Source organism: Aphelocoma coerulescens, chromosome 2 (assembly GCF_041296385.1).
Source record: "Aphelocoma coerulescens isolate FSJ_1873_10779 chromosome 2, UR_Acoe_1.0, whole genome shotgun sequence".
Lineage (NCBI taxonomy): Eukaryota > Metazoa > Chordata > Aves > Passeriformes > Corvidae > Aphelocoma > Aphelocoma coerulescens.
The window spans coordinates 19141563-19157233 of record NC_091015.1 but is presented as its reverse complement, the minus strand read 5'-3'; the positions used below and the strand labels follow the sequence as shown (position 1 = coordinate 19157233).

At 37.8% G+C, this 15671-nt stretch overlaps 1 protein-coding gene across 9 annotated transcripts in view; it reads right to left on the bottom strand.

Annotated features, from left to right (window-relative positions):
- NEBL (nebulette) overlaps positions 1–15671 on the bottom strand; it is a 255276-nt gene that overhangs the window by 62318 nt on the left and 177287 nt on the right. For 7 of the 9 annotated variants that reach the window (XR_011148960.1, XM_069006669.1, XM_069006673.1 and 4 more), the window contains 3 exons: positions 14283–14393; positions 6505–6606; positions 4825–4926 (listed from right to left, as the gene is read on the bottom strand). The exons of the other annotated variants lie outside the window; for them this stretch is intronic. Coding sequence is in view for 6 of the 7 variants with exons in the window: in XM_069006669.1 (XP_068862770.1) it covers positions 4825–4926; positions 6505–6606; positions 14283–14393 (315 nt within the window). In the remaining variant the exon portion in view is untranslated. The remainder of the gene's footprint in view (positions 1–4824; positions 4927–6504; positions 6607–14282; positions 14394–15671) is intronic. 9 annotated transcript variants of the gene reach the window in all.

Sequence of the window (15671 nt, the reverse complement as noted above, 5' to 3'; positions counted from 1 at the left end):
CTTGTTAAGTGGGAAAGTGTTGATGCCAAAGGGACCTCTCCTCACAACTGGTTTGCCATCTTCCGGCTGCAGCCATTTCATGCCATCATTTGAAAATTTTTTTAGCAATACATTTCAATCTAGAGGTTTCAGTAATAAATCCTCTTTACTGTCACTTCAGATCCATTGCTGCCACTGAAGGACAGATGCAGGACCAGTGAACCCAGTCTTCACAGGGCCCTGTGTCCTGATCTCGATGTGCAGGAGAGTCCCAAATTTAAGGAGTCCCCCAACCAGTGTGACTGTAAATGTTCTGGTTGCAGTAGGGCTATTCACAGCTCCGGGCCCTGCTGCCTCCTCTGGCTGCTCGGCTCATTGCCTTTGTTCCCCTCCCCATCGCACGGGACGCTCTGGGGCAAAGAGTGCACGCAGTAGTATCAGCCAGCCCTGGCAGTATCTCCAGAGCACTCCCAACAGTCATTTAACTGACCTGTCATAGGGGATTTGTTGCATTGAAAGCTACACAGACATACTCTTTCTCTTATCATTTTCCTGGTTCTTTTTCCCTTTTGAAAGGAAGCGTGGGGTGGGAGAGGGTGAAGAAGGAAGAGTAAGCCCATGGATGACTCACAGTGAAGGAAAGCACACAGTATTCATCCTTCTTTTGAACACGGGGAAGTTATGAATGCAGTTTAAAGAGGGGAAATATGCCTGAGAGAAAGGGTTCTGAATAAAAACAAGAAAGAAAAATACCTCATATGATTTCTAAACCATCTGAAGGGGGGAGGTCTTAGCTAAGCTCTAATATGGTGGAAAAGCAAACAAGTGGGAGTAGAATTGAGAGTTATTAGTGGACACTTATCTACAAATTTCATCATTAACCAAGAGCTTTACTTTATTGAGGGCTTAAAAAGATGGTTACTTATTTACCATCTTCATTAAAGTCTTAATTTTGTTTATTTTTTTAGAGATTATATAGTGGGGGTTAATTTAAAAGAAATGCGTGGAGGTTGCTCTCTAAAGACTGCTTAAGAAAGAGCAGACTCTGCAGACTTTTAACACAACAACATCCCTGAAAAACCAAACTGGAATTAAATAAGGCCTGGATAAACAAGCTTCTCATCAGCCTTGCACAAAACCTATAAAAGTCAGAATTGCAGCTGGACAGAGAAGTGTCTTTTGAAGCTTAGCAGCAACATTCCTAAATCAAATCTGTAGTTCAAAGCTGTTCACACAGGGAGTGTTCAGTTTCAGAAGTGGATGACATCACCCACTGTTCAGATTTACAAAGAAACTACAAAAATTGAATCATTCAACCACTGGGATCCCAGGATGAAGCAGACACTTGCAGCTAAAGCATTTCCTCATGACCACACGAAAACATCTTAAAAAAAGGAAAAAATCTGTCAGAGCACATATATATTGAAGGATATGTAGCACAAACAAAGAGCAAAATTTAAACATTCATTGCTAAAAGCACTAGCAGAGTTTAAAGCAAAGAAAGATTTAGAAAATCCTAGGCTCTTCAGATTGTTACTGAAAACCTCAGAGGAGGAGCATTTTGAAAAACACTCTACCTCTAACAGTTTTATCCCTAAAACAATAAGCATCAGATTCAGCAACAAATATGAATATCCAAAATTATTCATCCTAAAACCAATTCTTGAACACCATAAGAGGAATACTTCATATCAGCAGCTCTTTGAAAAAGCAAATAAAATGCATTAAAAGACATAAAGATGGGATGAACAAGAGCTTGTTTTAATTTAAAAAAATAGAAAAAATAGCCCAAATTATACAATGCACACTCGGCAAATTGACAAGCTTCATGTGTTCTCAAGGGCTAACACAGTTTCTGTTTTAATTTTCATTTAAAATCAACAGAAAAGGGTTACCACGTGCTGTGGGTAAATATACTAGTTCTGGGAGCTATTATTTTTGCTGCGGTTGTTGTCAAAAGCTTTGTTAAATAAAAAACAAAAAAGGAAAGACAGGAGAGAGAGAGAAAACAGTGATTTCTGTAGAGCCTTGAGTGCCAGTCAAACATTAACACTATTTTCTTCGTTTTGTTTGCTTTCCTGCTTGCCTTGATTGCTTTCTCCCTTCGTTACACCCACACTGCCTGACCCCTTCTTGCTCCTGTTCTCTATACTCCCTAAATTACCTACCCATATGCACCACATTAAAACATGTTATAATCTTCTCTTCCCATTACATCCATCAGAATTGTCAACTTTGCAAATTTACTGTGAGGGTCAAATAACTAATATTTCTCTGCATGTCACAGCTTATAGATTGGTGCAATTAAGGGAGATAATCAACTTTCAACGCAAAGAGTTTATAATCTTCCCATTTTCTGAGAAACAAATGGAAACTCTAAAAGCTAGAAAGTCTGGAGACAATAAAGATATCACTAACTTTACTATTTTTTAAATCTTTTAAGTGTTACAAGCCTGTTTCATGATCCTTGCATGAAGAGGACTGACATGACTGACCCACATTTAAGTCTCTTCCTCTCCTCCAGCACAGGTGCATTCCTCATCCTGCCCCACCACCCTGCTCTTTGGACACAGGGGTCATCTTCATTTTTCTGTGCTCTTGATCTATGATTAGTGTGTCTAAGTGTTACAATGATTCAAAAAATACATAAGGACATTAGACCACTCATGGCCACTGCCTTCCCTTCAGAGGAGGTGGAGGAATTGCTGAGTGCACCTCCCTGCTGCTGAGAGCTGCCCAGTATTTGCACGCTCCATGCTGCTGCAGGCAGAGTGTCAGGCTGAGGCACTGACTCCTTTTCTAAAAGCACAATCCCCATCACACACACTGCAAGCAGCCACAGCAGTGGAGACTGAGAAGAGGACACGACAAGAAAGGATCCCAAAACTTGGATCCAGGGCCAGTGACTGCAGAGTTTGGACCACCAAGGTATAGTAAGAATCTTCTTTACAAATAAACCAAATGCAAGATACCTTTTGTCAACTTCTCATCCCTTCCCATCAAACCTTCTGCAGTATTGGGACTCTCTGAAGAAGTTAAAACTGCACAGAAATGCTGATTTTTGCAGAAGGATCTCAACTAGAACTGCTGCTACCCCAGTTCCTGGCAGTGAAGAGGCTCTATTACAAAGCATTTGCAGATGCAGCGTGCATTGTCCAAGATAAAAAACACATCTAATAAAAATGAGATAAAAAGCACATTGATGAAGCCTTCCATGTAGCTGGCTCAGCATCAGCCTGCAGGACCCCACAATCCAGCTGCTATTTCTCACTTGTGACTGTTGGCCACAATCTCATGGGTACCAGGTGTGGGAAGATGGAGAGGACTGTTGGGAAGGGTTATGGTTTGGTCTCATTGGCAACAAGAGGCAGCTGCAAGCTCACTAGATTCTGACATAGGCTGCAAGGAAAGGAGTGTGTAGGCAGCCATTGAGTAGATATAAAGGACATTTCACCTTAAATTTAGATATGGACCCTTTTAAAAACCACTGAAGGTGTTTGCTAAATGACAGACAGTCCCCCTTCCTGTAAGTGACACCCAGGTTTGAGCAGCATCACACTGGCTCTTTCTACAAAGTACAGGCTGACTTCCAAGCCTGCACAATGCTAAACACAAAATAATCTCTTAGCAGACTTGCCCATCAGCAGAAAAATGCTCCATTGAAATGATCCATCATAAAATAGAAGACAGAAATCTATTTGAAAAAGACAAACTCATTTTGATTCTGAACACATCACCAACAAAGCAATAAAAAACATTTACTTCTGTCTTTTTCTCTTTGTTAATGCTTCCAAGTTTACAATGGTGTGAAACAGGAACTCATGCAGCAGGTATCTAAGGATAACAGCAAAAGGAACTCCACCTCCTGCAGACACTGCACTGTTTTGCAGCTTGTCCTCTATGACACATTATTCCCATTTCATGCTAGTTCTAGGGAAAAGATTTAGTATCTAGCCATATCACGCAAATTTGTTACATGTCACTGATGTTGAGTCTGTCCTAGTATACAACACTATTTACACTTGAGGGGTTTTTTGGGTCTGGGAAGGCTGACACAGCTTTCTCCAATCAAAGGGCACTATCCTCCTCTTACAGGAGGGCAGAATTTGTTCCTGGGTTTACAAAAGCTCCAAGGGTAGCTGGACAGGATTACTAGCAAGGATTATGCAAGGCACTGTTAAAGACAAAAGGGGGAGGGGGAATTAAAAAAAACCACCAAAAACAGGTCAGCAGTGAAAAATCTATTCTCACAGCATCAGGATGATCTGTAGTAGAGTCTTATGTGTACATCTTACAAGTAGAAAACTACTAAGAGGAAGAGGAAATATTTCTATTTCAGATTTCTTTTTAGTTAAGGACTGAAGTTTTTGGGGGGTTTTTTTTGAGGTTAATATATAACAGTAGTACATAAAGGTTCTGTTTCGGGGAAAGAAGGTGGGTGGTTTACACGTCAGGCCAAATTCAGATCCCATTACTCACATTAGCAAGCAGCTACAAAAAAGACCGCAGTTACTTCAGTGGGTAAGGGTAAGGTTCCACTCAAACTGAATAAGGAGCAAAATTTGCCTCTACATTCCATAGAGTTAATATTTTAGAAATCCTAGATAATCTGTATAAATATACACCATCTCCACAAGAGACAAGCTGTAGTCAAAGTTCATTGTATTTTTTGCTTCAAAATGTGTATTTGGTTTCCTAAGAATCCTAAATTTACCAGTCATTGCAATACTATATGAAAAGTTTGAGAACATAATCTTTAAGTCCATTAGAGATAATAATTGAAAAATCTACATATTTCTTTGCATTACTAGGAATGAGGCATTGTAAAATGATGGAGAAACTTACTTGGCTTAAAAGTTTTGAAACTCCTTTAGCATGTTCAAAATCTGGTCTTCCAAGTACAGCAGGCTCCTTATTCAGCTCTTCCCTTCCTTTCTTGTACTTAGCCTTTAAAAAAAAATAAAGGGGGGATATGAATCACTAATAAATTGTTTGGATTTGTTTTATCTAGAGAAATGAAAGCATTAAAGCTAGTAGAAAAAGTCTCACGTAATGGTCTGCATTGACACTACTGTTCTAATCAGCACGTAGTAAAGCCTTCTCAGGGTTCAGCTCCTTAACAATATAATATTTCTTCATTGTAAAACACAATGTAAGGCATTCACAAAATTCAACTTTAAACAAATGCATAGCTTAAACCAGAGAAATACTGTCCTCCCGATCAAGGCAGAATGAGTTACAGTGGCTCAGCATTTCTTATGACAGGGTCTACAGTTAACACAAGATTATTTGCAGCAGCTGAAAGTAGTCTTGAAATAAAACTAGTCTGAGGGGCAACTTTTTTGAATTGTAAGGTCAAATTCCACTCTCAGTTTTACCACTGCGGTCTTGCTGATGTCAGTGAGACTGCACTGGTGTCACAGTGCGGAATTAGTCCCGCAAGGTTAATGCTATGTGATCTCTCCAGCTGAACTGCCTCCCATGCAAATTGCTGCAATTTTTTCCCACAATGCATTAGAAAAGAGCACAGATGAATCAACAATAGGTGCTTTGCAATACCACACACGAAATTACCCACTGCCTAAAATAGGCTTCTTGCATTACTCAGGCACTGTGAATCAGCAAGGACACGTCATAACAACAGACGGGGAGGAATCAAAGTCCCAAAGCCACTCTTAATTCTAAGAGCGCTTGAACAGCAATTAGTAAATCTCCATGTTGAGCATAACAGTTAGTAGAAGTTCTTGGTTTTCAAAAAATCCTGAATATTAAAAGGTGAATTTGAGATCTCTTAAATCTGTCTCTCCAAATGTGTCTAGTCAGTCTCACATTTAATTATCAGTTACTTAAAATCTTGACTCAGGGCTTTCAGTATATTGTTTGACTTGCCTACAATAAAATACTAAACTGCATCCCACACTGCTGCTTCTCAAACTCCTCCTTCACCTGTCCATTAGCCGAGGTCACAGTGGGAGGGCAAAGAATTAGAGAGGGGAGTTCAGGGAGGAGAACCCCCATGAAAGAAGCAGCGTCTACACAGCTCTTGGAAGGACAGCAGGGAATTACATTTTCCTGTCACCGCCGGCTGAGATGAGAAAAGGAAGGGGAGCCCTGGGATGCCAGCTTCTCTCATACCAAGGTAAAAAAGGTTTGATATGTCTTCTGAAGTGCAGTATAGCATCCAAGCATATGACTTGAGAATGGTTATCATAATTAAAGCTGAAATAAAACCAAATTTAGCAATTTTCACGTTGTCTTTACATCAATTACCAATAATTGCAAAGATCATACTGTCAGCATCTAAAAAGGAGAAACCCATAACTTTCTAGCCCTACCAGGCAAGACTGGTTTGTTTTGGTTATGTTTGGATTTCTTTTAATCAAACCTCCCTAGCAGATTTGGGGGTGCAGGTTTTCTGTTCAAGACATTTGAGAATTTCAGCAGCATTCTAAAAAAATCTGATCAAAATTGTCATTAAAAAATTACATGTCTAAAAAATATAAAGAGAATAAAAGGAGAACATACATCACTTATTATCTTTGTTATCTCAGTTGCCTTCTTTACATCTGGTCTGTTCAGCACTTCAGTGTACCTATGAGTATCTTGCACATCCTTCTTATAGGATACCTGTCAAACAAAACACAGTTTTGTTTAAAATAAACAACAAGGTTTGAAGTTTATAAATAAGCTTGAGTGACCTGTCAAGTCAGCCATCAAATTCAATAGAACTCTGCCTAATTTATTCCAACAGACTTCTGCTTGACAGGTATTGTAAGGTAAGACCCACACACAAGGTAACACGATAAGGAAGAAATTCAGAAGCATAAAATACAATTTCAAAAACAAAAATGGTTTTGCTTAGAAGCATAGTGGAAAACTGAAGCACTACAAAGACAAAAGTAATAGGTTTTACCATAAAATTTCAGAACTTTAAAGAGCATAGCAATTTTTTTCCCATGTTGTACCCGTTTTTAATACAAACTAATGCCTGCTCTGATACTGAGCACTGCAGCCTAGGAGATTGCAGCTACGCTGAAGAGAAACTGTAATTCTATCATAGTGAATGCCTTTCTCAGTACTAGACAGACGTAGCTTGTATGTAATTCAATGATACGACTCCACCTCAGCATCCCCACAACGCCACTTATTTGCTCCTTTGCACAATCATGGGAACAAGAAGGCTGAGTGTTTCAACATGTTGAGTTCAAGACTGACTCTTTCTGTTTGTGCCAAAGTCACTGAAATAATGAATGGGCTCAGAAAATTTCGTCAGAAGGCTCAACCACAGGTAGGAGAGTCCAAACATTCTCCATTTAGCAAAGCAATCACGGGAGCAGTGTAGACCTCAGGGACATTACAGCTCCACAAGTTATCTTTCTTTTCCTTCTTCAAGGTTTGTGAATTTTTCCTGCTCTAGCACACGTGCCAATCTAAGCCAATTTCCAAGAGTTGTCTTACTGAATTATTGTGAATGACATTCAGTCCCTGGTATGAAAAAGTGTCTGACAAATTGAAGTTTCAGGCAAAAGTTGGAGAACATAAAATAAAGTTTAGAGGAAATAGAAGGTAAAAGCATAATCCCTCCTGAACTGGAAAATCTTTTAGATTTTCTTTTGTTGCTTCACGAAGTTAATCAACCTCTCAAGATAGTATTTCACCAGCAAGAAAGTTCTCTGCTTGAAGTTTCTCATTTATCTCCGCTCCTATTTCCAGTCTAAAGTTTCACTTTGGGTACAATGCAACAAACTCATAAACTGCAGCAGTCAGTGACAAATATACTTCATAGAAATGGTATTGCAAAAAGAAAAGGAAAAAATTTACTTTTTGGCAAATATTTTACATGCAACAGGAAAGTAATTTTGCGTCCATATGGCTTCAGCTAAGCAGACAAGCTAAACAGGCTTCACTGTTGGCTGCCTGCCCACAAATAGACCTTATAATTTTTAATCTGCCATGAGTGACACACAAGCGTAATCTCTGATAAAAGAAACAAATAAATAGGTTTGATGGATACAGCCCAAATTATCACATACATACAAAACAAAAGTTGATTCTTACAGCTGGTTTAAACCACTGGAACTTTTGTTTTGGTTATGTTTAGATTTTCTCTAATTTGTAAGATACTAGAGGTAGAGAGAAGCATTTGCAATTCAGGACTTTATATGAATTTAGTTAATTATATGCCGTTCATCCTAATGACCACATGAGGTGAGGTAAAAACCACAAAGGCAGCAGAAACAGGTTTCTGAATAGCACCCTATGATCCATGTAAATTGCAAATTAAAGGCCAGCATATGTGCTCAAAATAGAAATTAGGAATGTAGTGAATTTAACATCAGAGAATCAAGAACAGTGGTGATAAAGTTGAGGAAATGTGGTCACTTACTGCTCCCAAATGACATGATCATATAGTACATGAAATAATGGATTGTGGTTAATTTCAGGGAAAGGAAGGGGGGAGAAGTAAGACAGTGACAGTCCTTTATATTTCACAATTTCCAATTATATTAGATGCAAGGCCAATTGCTATACCTTTCCCTGAGTGAATTATTATTCTTCCTGCACCTAAACCAGTACACCTATTACTTATGTCTGAGGGAAAGTCATCTAGCATTTTACAAATGTCTGCAATATATATTTGCTCCATTCTGCAGCTTGTCATACTCCAGTGAGAATAAAAATGTTATGCAGCAGAACAGTAGTTTGTCAGAGGTAGGCCAAAGAAAGAAAAAATATGTTTCCCATTTCCTGAATAACCTCAATCCCTGGATGCTGACCCTCTCCCATTGGGACACTGTGCTGGCCTCTATTACACAGCTGCTATTCTGTTCCATCTAGTGATTTTTTGTTTTTTTTTTAATAGTGCTATGTTAGAACAGTAAAACCAGAGCTACTCTAAGAGAGCAGGGGAACAGATGTAGACAGGGCAAGCACCCATCTTGGTGTGTGCACCCATGAACATCAGAAGATGGAAAGTGAAGAAGCCTTTGAGGGAAGCGAAGCACAAAAAAAGGAAACAGCAGAAGCACCCAGAGAAGGAGCCATCTTTTGTCCTGAGTTGGTTCAGCCAGGAGGCTCATACCCTGACTGGAATTTCCAGTCATTACACAATGCCCTTACTCAATCTTCACTTCAAAGGGTTGCTCAGGCCATAACAAAGAAGAAAAAGTCACCAAAGGCTCAAGAACTGGTCCGCTTCATGAGGACCACAGGTCTACAAAATATTTGTGCCAGCTGGCCTTTTCATAGGAAAAGTAACTGAGATAACAATTTTAGGGCAGCAGTGAAAGACCTAGACAGAGAGTTACAGCAGAAAAGTGGGAAATACAAGCCAGAAAGAAGCAGGAACTAAAAGGAAAAAAAATGTACTATCTTGAGTTTTGAAGCTGAAAACAGTAAATTACAGATACCAACTAAATTTGAAGTGGGTTTCTAGACAATTTGAAATTACAATAAAAAGTGGTTACATTGTTGAATATTTTTGTGAAGCAATAATTTGAACAAAACCATTTCTCATCTTTAATCCAAAATGTGATTACATATTCTGCATTGCAACTAGATTTTGCAAAGCATGGAGAATATTCAGGACCTGCTCATAATTAGTAGACTGGTTTTAATAGGGCCAAACCTCCAGCTCTTATAAAAAGGCAGAAGGTCCACTGAGGATAAACATGCTGATCTAGTTACTCCAGCAGGGTCTGGAAGATGCTTCACCTTACATAAATACCAGTGGAATGCACTACAGTGCCATAAAGTAAACAGATTTCTAATGCTGCAAAACATCTCAGACTGTCAATCAACAAACAGAAACTTCTACATGGTGAGCCAAGCAAACCTGGATTTAAGAGATTCAGACCTTTCCTGAAATCTGTTATCTTCTCATTTATTCCAATACCAAAACTATTCCAAACTATACATAATGAATTACTAAAATATGCACAAGCATCTATGAACACATTTTGCCTTCTTAAGGATTCAGCAAGAAGCTGGGCACACCTGTCTTTACAAGAATTTGTCTCTTACTGTTTGTCCCCAGTTAGCATTTTCTAAGAGCTGTTAAGTCCACTAACTAATGGCCTGTCAGCTGTGTCTCTGCCCTCTTTTCTCTCATCTACACTTTGGGGTCCATCAACACTAAGAAAATGACTAGCTGGTGACAATCATCATTGGCAACAGCTTTTCTAATTCCTACTCAAATGATGTTGAAAACTGTTTTCCGGCTTGCGTAGAAGAGACAAACACATTTCTGCCCCATTACAGATTGATGCAGTCATCCTTTCCAGTAATGGGCCTTAAAATGGATTGGTCCCAATTACATCAGGAGTAAACATCATTTTCAGCACCAGTTGGAAGTGGTCCAGGGGGACTCACTGTTGACAACTGCTGTCAGCAGAAAGTTAGTCAGTGAAAGGTGATTTTTCTAATGCAGATACTGAACAGAGAGCCAGGAGAAGCTTGACTTTACCATGATCTGCATCAAAACAAACATTAACATTTGGGTATGTTACTGATGTTGTTTAAGCACATCCAGTTTAAGATCTGCTGATTTGGTCCTATCAGAAAGAATGTACTTTTTGTGTATGTGTGTGGATTGTGACTGCACAATATCCTGAACATGAAAAACAATTTACTCCTAAGACAATATAGACATCTTTAATATTCGAACTTACATGGTGAGTGAAACATATAAATTTTCATTACTGACATAATGTGGAGTGGAAAGTGTATATATATGTACATCTAAAGTTTGCCCAACTGTCAACTAACATTTTAAAAGAAGCACTGTTTTGTAGGTAAGTATAAGAGAAAAGATACCAGGACTCCAAAATCAGATCTGCAATCTGCCTTTTAAGTGTCACTAGATGAGTCTATTGCAGTTTTCCTATTTGTAAAATCAGACCACATCCTTATTTCATACCATGTAATGATGTGAGGAGAATCAGTAATTTTAATGCAGCAGAATGTTTAAACTGCTGTACAAATATTTAACATTGTTTTCCTATTCAAAATGCCCAGTGATGGACCAGGTCATGGAACAGACCAAAACTGTAATGCATGGCTTTCAGTACCTTCATCAGATGCTATGTGCAGCTTCCACATAGACACAATGTGGCAAGTGGTTTCTTTGCTCTAGAAATGTAGTTGTCATGTCATCTCACTGTTCGATTACATCCTTCCATTCACAGATTCTCAGATACACATAAGGCATGCTATTTTGTGACTTGATATTGTTTTAAGGTCACCACCTAGTTTTGGTCCCAAGTTTGAAAACTTCCAGATGAGTTAAATTACATCAGCTAAGCACAGGCAACTCGGCTGATGGTCCCTACTTCACTCTTCTGCAAATGACTTTGTGTGCCAAAGTCACATCATTAATATTCACAAAACACAAATACAATTTATAGAGAAAACTACTCTGGTTTGGATAAACATGCTTCCCTTCAAGCATTATGTAGTATTTAAATTATTTTTAAAGTATATTTCCTGTCATTTAAAAAGTCAATTTTGTTCATTTGAGAGCAATTATCTTCAGTCTAAGTACAAAAAAGAGAAAAATTATTTTCTTATACATGATCACATTGTTCAGGAGATTGTACAGTATTTCCCTGTTAGGCAGTTTCTGCCCAAACATACAGAGCATGTTAATGATATTCAAAGTGGTGTGAAGGCCTACAGCACATGACAGTTTCAAAATATCAGCACAAATTTATTGTAAGTTGAATACAGTTTTAGTTTTTAAAGGAAATTGCATATTTCACAGAGTTGAGTATAAATGTCAGCCTTATTTTAAGGCTGAGTAAACAGTCTCAAACACATCCTAATCCTATTAGATGCAAACCCTCCATGTAAAGGTTGAATTGAGTTGGCAGAGCATTGTAGGTAAACATGCATTCTGCTCCCATAGGTAAACTGTACTGAATGGTGGATAAAAGAGCTTTGTCCTTCTAGCTCCCCAGTAGTTGCCCTTCTTTTTCCCTGCACTTTCAATGCTGTGATTACACAGATAGCCTGAAATAGTTTGGAAAGACAAATGCTCCACATTTGGGATGCTCGCTGTTCCATGTTTTGACTCCAAGATCAAAACTCACACGGTTTTTAATTAAACCTGTGCTTACAAAACAAGAAATCCACAGCTATTCACCATGATGCCCAAATATTACCCACAGGAGCTCTGTAACTCTGCTGAGCAATAACTGGACTTACATAACTTATCTCCTTTATGTGTGATAAGGTATTTGCCTATTGCACTGCAGCTATTCAAGAGCAACCAGAAAGAATCTGTTCTTAAAAAGATTAAACTAACTGGTTAGAGTTTTATGTTGGATTTGGATGACTCATTTGATTATTTGAAGTTTGCTGAGGCTGAAAATAATTTCCCTCATATTTTTTCGTTATTTCTAACATGCTGTTAAAAGTTCTCATTTATCAAAACATCCTTCCCTCCTGCGTTTTCCTTCTTTTTTTTTTTTTTTTTTTTGCTTATTTTAAGGGTAAAAGATGAAACAACTGAATTTCATTTATTCTCACATCTGTAACCTGTTCTTCTTAATTCTATTAGCAGGTGATATACAGCTGTAGAAGGGGAATAGGTTTTGCACTAGCATACTAATCCTCAGACTATGATGAATTTGCTATAGAAACTCGTCTATATTCCTCCTAGTCCCACCACCTTCTCAGAGAGATTCACATCTCTCTTTCCAGTGTTATTTCCTTTCCTAGTAGTCCACCATCATTCCTACTGCTAGATAAATAAAACACCTTTTGCTTATGAGGAGAGACATTCATGTTCCCAGCTCCTAAGCTCTGTCAGTGTGACATCCTGATGCTTCCAACAGCAGAGATGGAGAGTGCTTGACAGGAAGAGGGAATTCTGTAACCAAGGCAGGTTGCAAATTACTGCTGGGAATTCCATTGCAGGTATTTCCCAGCAGAAGAAAAAGTTGTTCTTCAAACATAATGCTTCCCTGAAGTTTTCCAGCAGCCTTTTAATCAGCAGCCAGCTGTCAAGATTCTGCACACACAGACATACATCTAACATTGACATTTAGTTTTCAGCCTACATAACCTAAGAATGTTTGTTACACAGTTAGTAGGGGAAGATAGGGTAAATTTAAGATAATTCAAAATGAACACCCAAGCTTCATTTTCTACATTGTTAGCAGCAAACAAATATCTCATTTATCTAAGAAAAAAGAGTTTTAAAATGACATGCCTACCTCAGTGGATTTGTTTAGCTAAACAAGAATGGAAATGGGTCATAACTTTAAAGGTATTTACCCATCAACTGTTCTTAAAAGCTTTGTGTACCCCTTAAAATGACATCACTATTTTAACCAATCTTCTCCTAAAATTTCTCACAAGTAAGCTTTTACAAAATCTAAAACTAACATAAATTTTTCTTCAAAGTTGTGTCTGTGTCACTCAAGACTTTAATCTGGGCAGTATTTCAGCCCCAAGCAATCATGCATTGAGCTAGTATAAGCTAGCTTAACCATGAAATCAAACCTGACTTGATTCTAATAAAAAATATAAACACTGTTACTAGGCTTTTATATTGTGAAAACTTTCAGAACTTCAAGAAGATAGCAAGCAGCTGAAAAAAAAAAAAAAAGCAACCAACTTTCAAAATATTGCTAAGTACTCCTAATTATTTGTAAGTTATCTAAATAAAACTACAAGAACAAATACTTTGGTCAAACGGTATAAACCAGTGCAGGCATCAAACGGAACTCTATGGCTCAAATTCTGAAAAAATAAATCATATCTTATTCTATTAAATTCTTTGAAAAACTCACTTGATATGTATTCATGATATAGGAACAAACTTATTCATGAGTGTGCATGTGCATAAAAGTGTGCAAGACAGGGCAGAAACAGCTCACTTGTCTCCTCTCTGCAGCACCCCTGAAGAACTATCCAAGTATTGACAGTGGAAGACACTGAAACAACAGTGTTCATTTAAACAAAGAACTTTATAAATTTTCAAAGTACAAGTAGCTACAAGTGAATTCAGAAAACTTGTGCCTGCAATTTTATTTCAAAATGATAGCACTTAGTAACAGTTACTACTGATAAATGGTAACTACCACTTTCCACTGCAGTTCAGAATAAAATTCATATACTGTTATTCATAGCATATTTTATACATCCATCATGTCCTAAATTACTTCAGAGCAAATAATCTATAAAAAGTACCAGCTAAGGAAATACGGAAATTTTCCATGCCCAGTTCATTTCCGTAAGTTATAACAGACATATCTACCCAAAACAAGCACACTCATTTCAGATGGGGGAATACTTACATCACTCTGGTGTTTACTGACTTCCATGGCATGTTTAACATCTGGAGGTTCCCTCATGCGTGCATAGTCTGAAAACCCTTTCTCAGCATCATGCTTTTGTTTATAGAGAACCTGAAAAGAGCAACATTATACTTTTGTGACCTGAGAAGAGCAGGTATAATAACATGAGTTGGGTTAAAGCTAGTGGCATAGTGTGCCTGTATTCAGGAAGAAAATAAATAATTAAGCTCCTTAATGGAACCAGAACACTGAAATGAGAGCAGCTTCCACCCAAAACAGAGACATATGAGGCACAGTCAGCAGAGAGATTTCTCTGCATCTGTTATTGCAACAGATGCATGAGTAGACAGGGGATAGAAAAAGTAATATACAAAACCAGAAAATTAAGTTTAACAAGGTGAGAAGACAGCCCAGGGAAAAGCATAAGCAAAAAAGCAAAAGCCATTTTGTTGTTTTTTTTTTTAACACATTTGAATACATCAGCTATATAATTATTATCCATTTTCAGAAACAAAAAATAATATTTTATGCATTTTTCATAAATAGTTTTACATTACATGCTCACAGCCCAAAGTTCTATTTCTTCCACTGTTAGGAAACTACCAGCACAATATGCATTTTGACTGGCCCCCAGGTTCACAAAGAAAAATAATATTTACATTCAATTGTCATCATGGTAAAGGAAAATGGCATTGAATTGTGAATTTATAAACACCTTTACTTTTATAATAGAAATGGAGTTAAATATTGGGCATTCATCCAGCTTTCACTGTACTGTTTTATACTTACATACACACATTCACATACTACAACTGCCTGAAAAGCTGATCTTACACTTATCCTTGTCCGAAGCTTTTAGGCTTATATTAAGGAAAATTCACCAGGTTTTGATGCCTAAAAAGTAGCAAGCATCAAGAAAATTCATTTTCTAACAGCTCTCATAGCAAGCATTAAAATAATCCCCAAGAAAACAGCGATAACATTACTAAATAAGATTGAAAGCTGGTTAGAAGAAGGACTGAAACTAAAACCCATGATGGCAATAAAAGAATACTGTGAAAGTTTTGAGACAGAAACTCTCAACTACAGAGATTCAGACTCTTTTAGGACAGGATACTAGAACTGTGAGAAAATGCTGTATCTGTTTTTGTTTAAAGCAAGATCTCATCTGAGTAACAGAGTAGTGTGCCCAAAGCAATATGTCAGTATCTGCCTCGACTATCTCAGATTACAAAATGATATACAGGCTGAGGGATTAAGACAAAAAAGGAGGAGGGGTATTTTTGCACTGCTACTATGTGAACAAAAGTATCAAATCAGGAACCTTAAAATGTGCCACCTCCTTATCCAGTGTAACACAATGAGCCCTCTGCAGAAAAAAACACAATT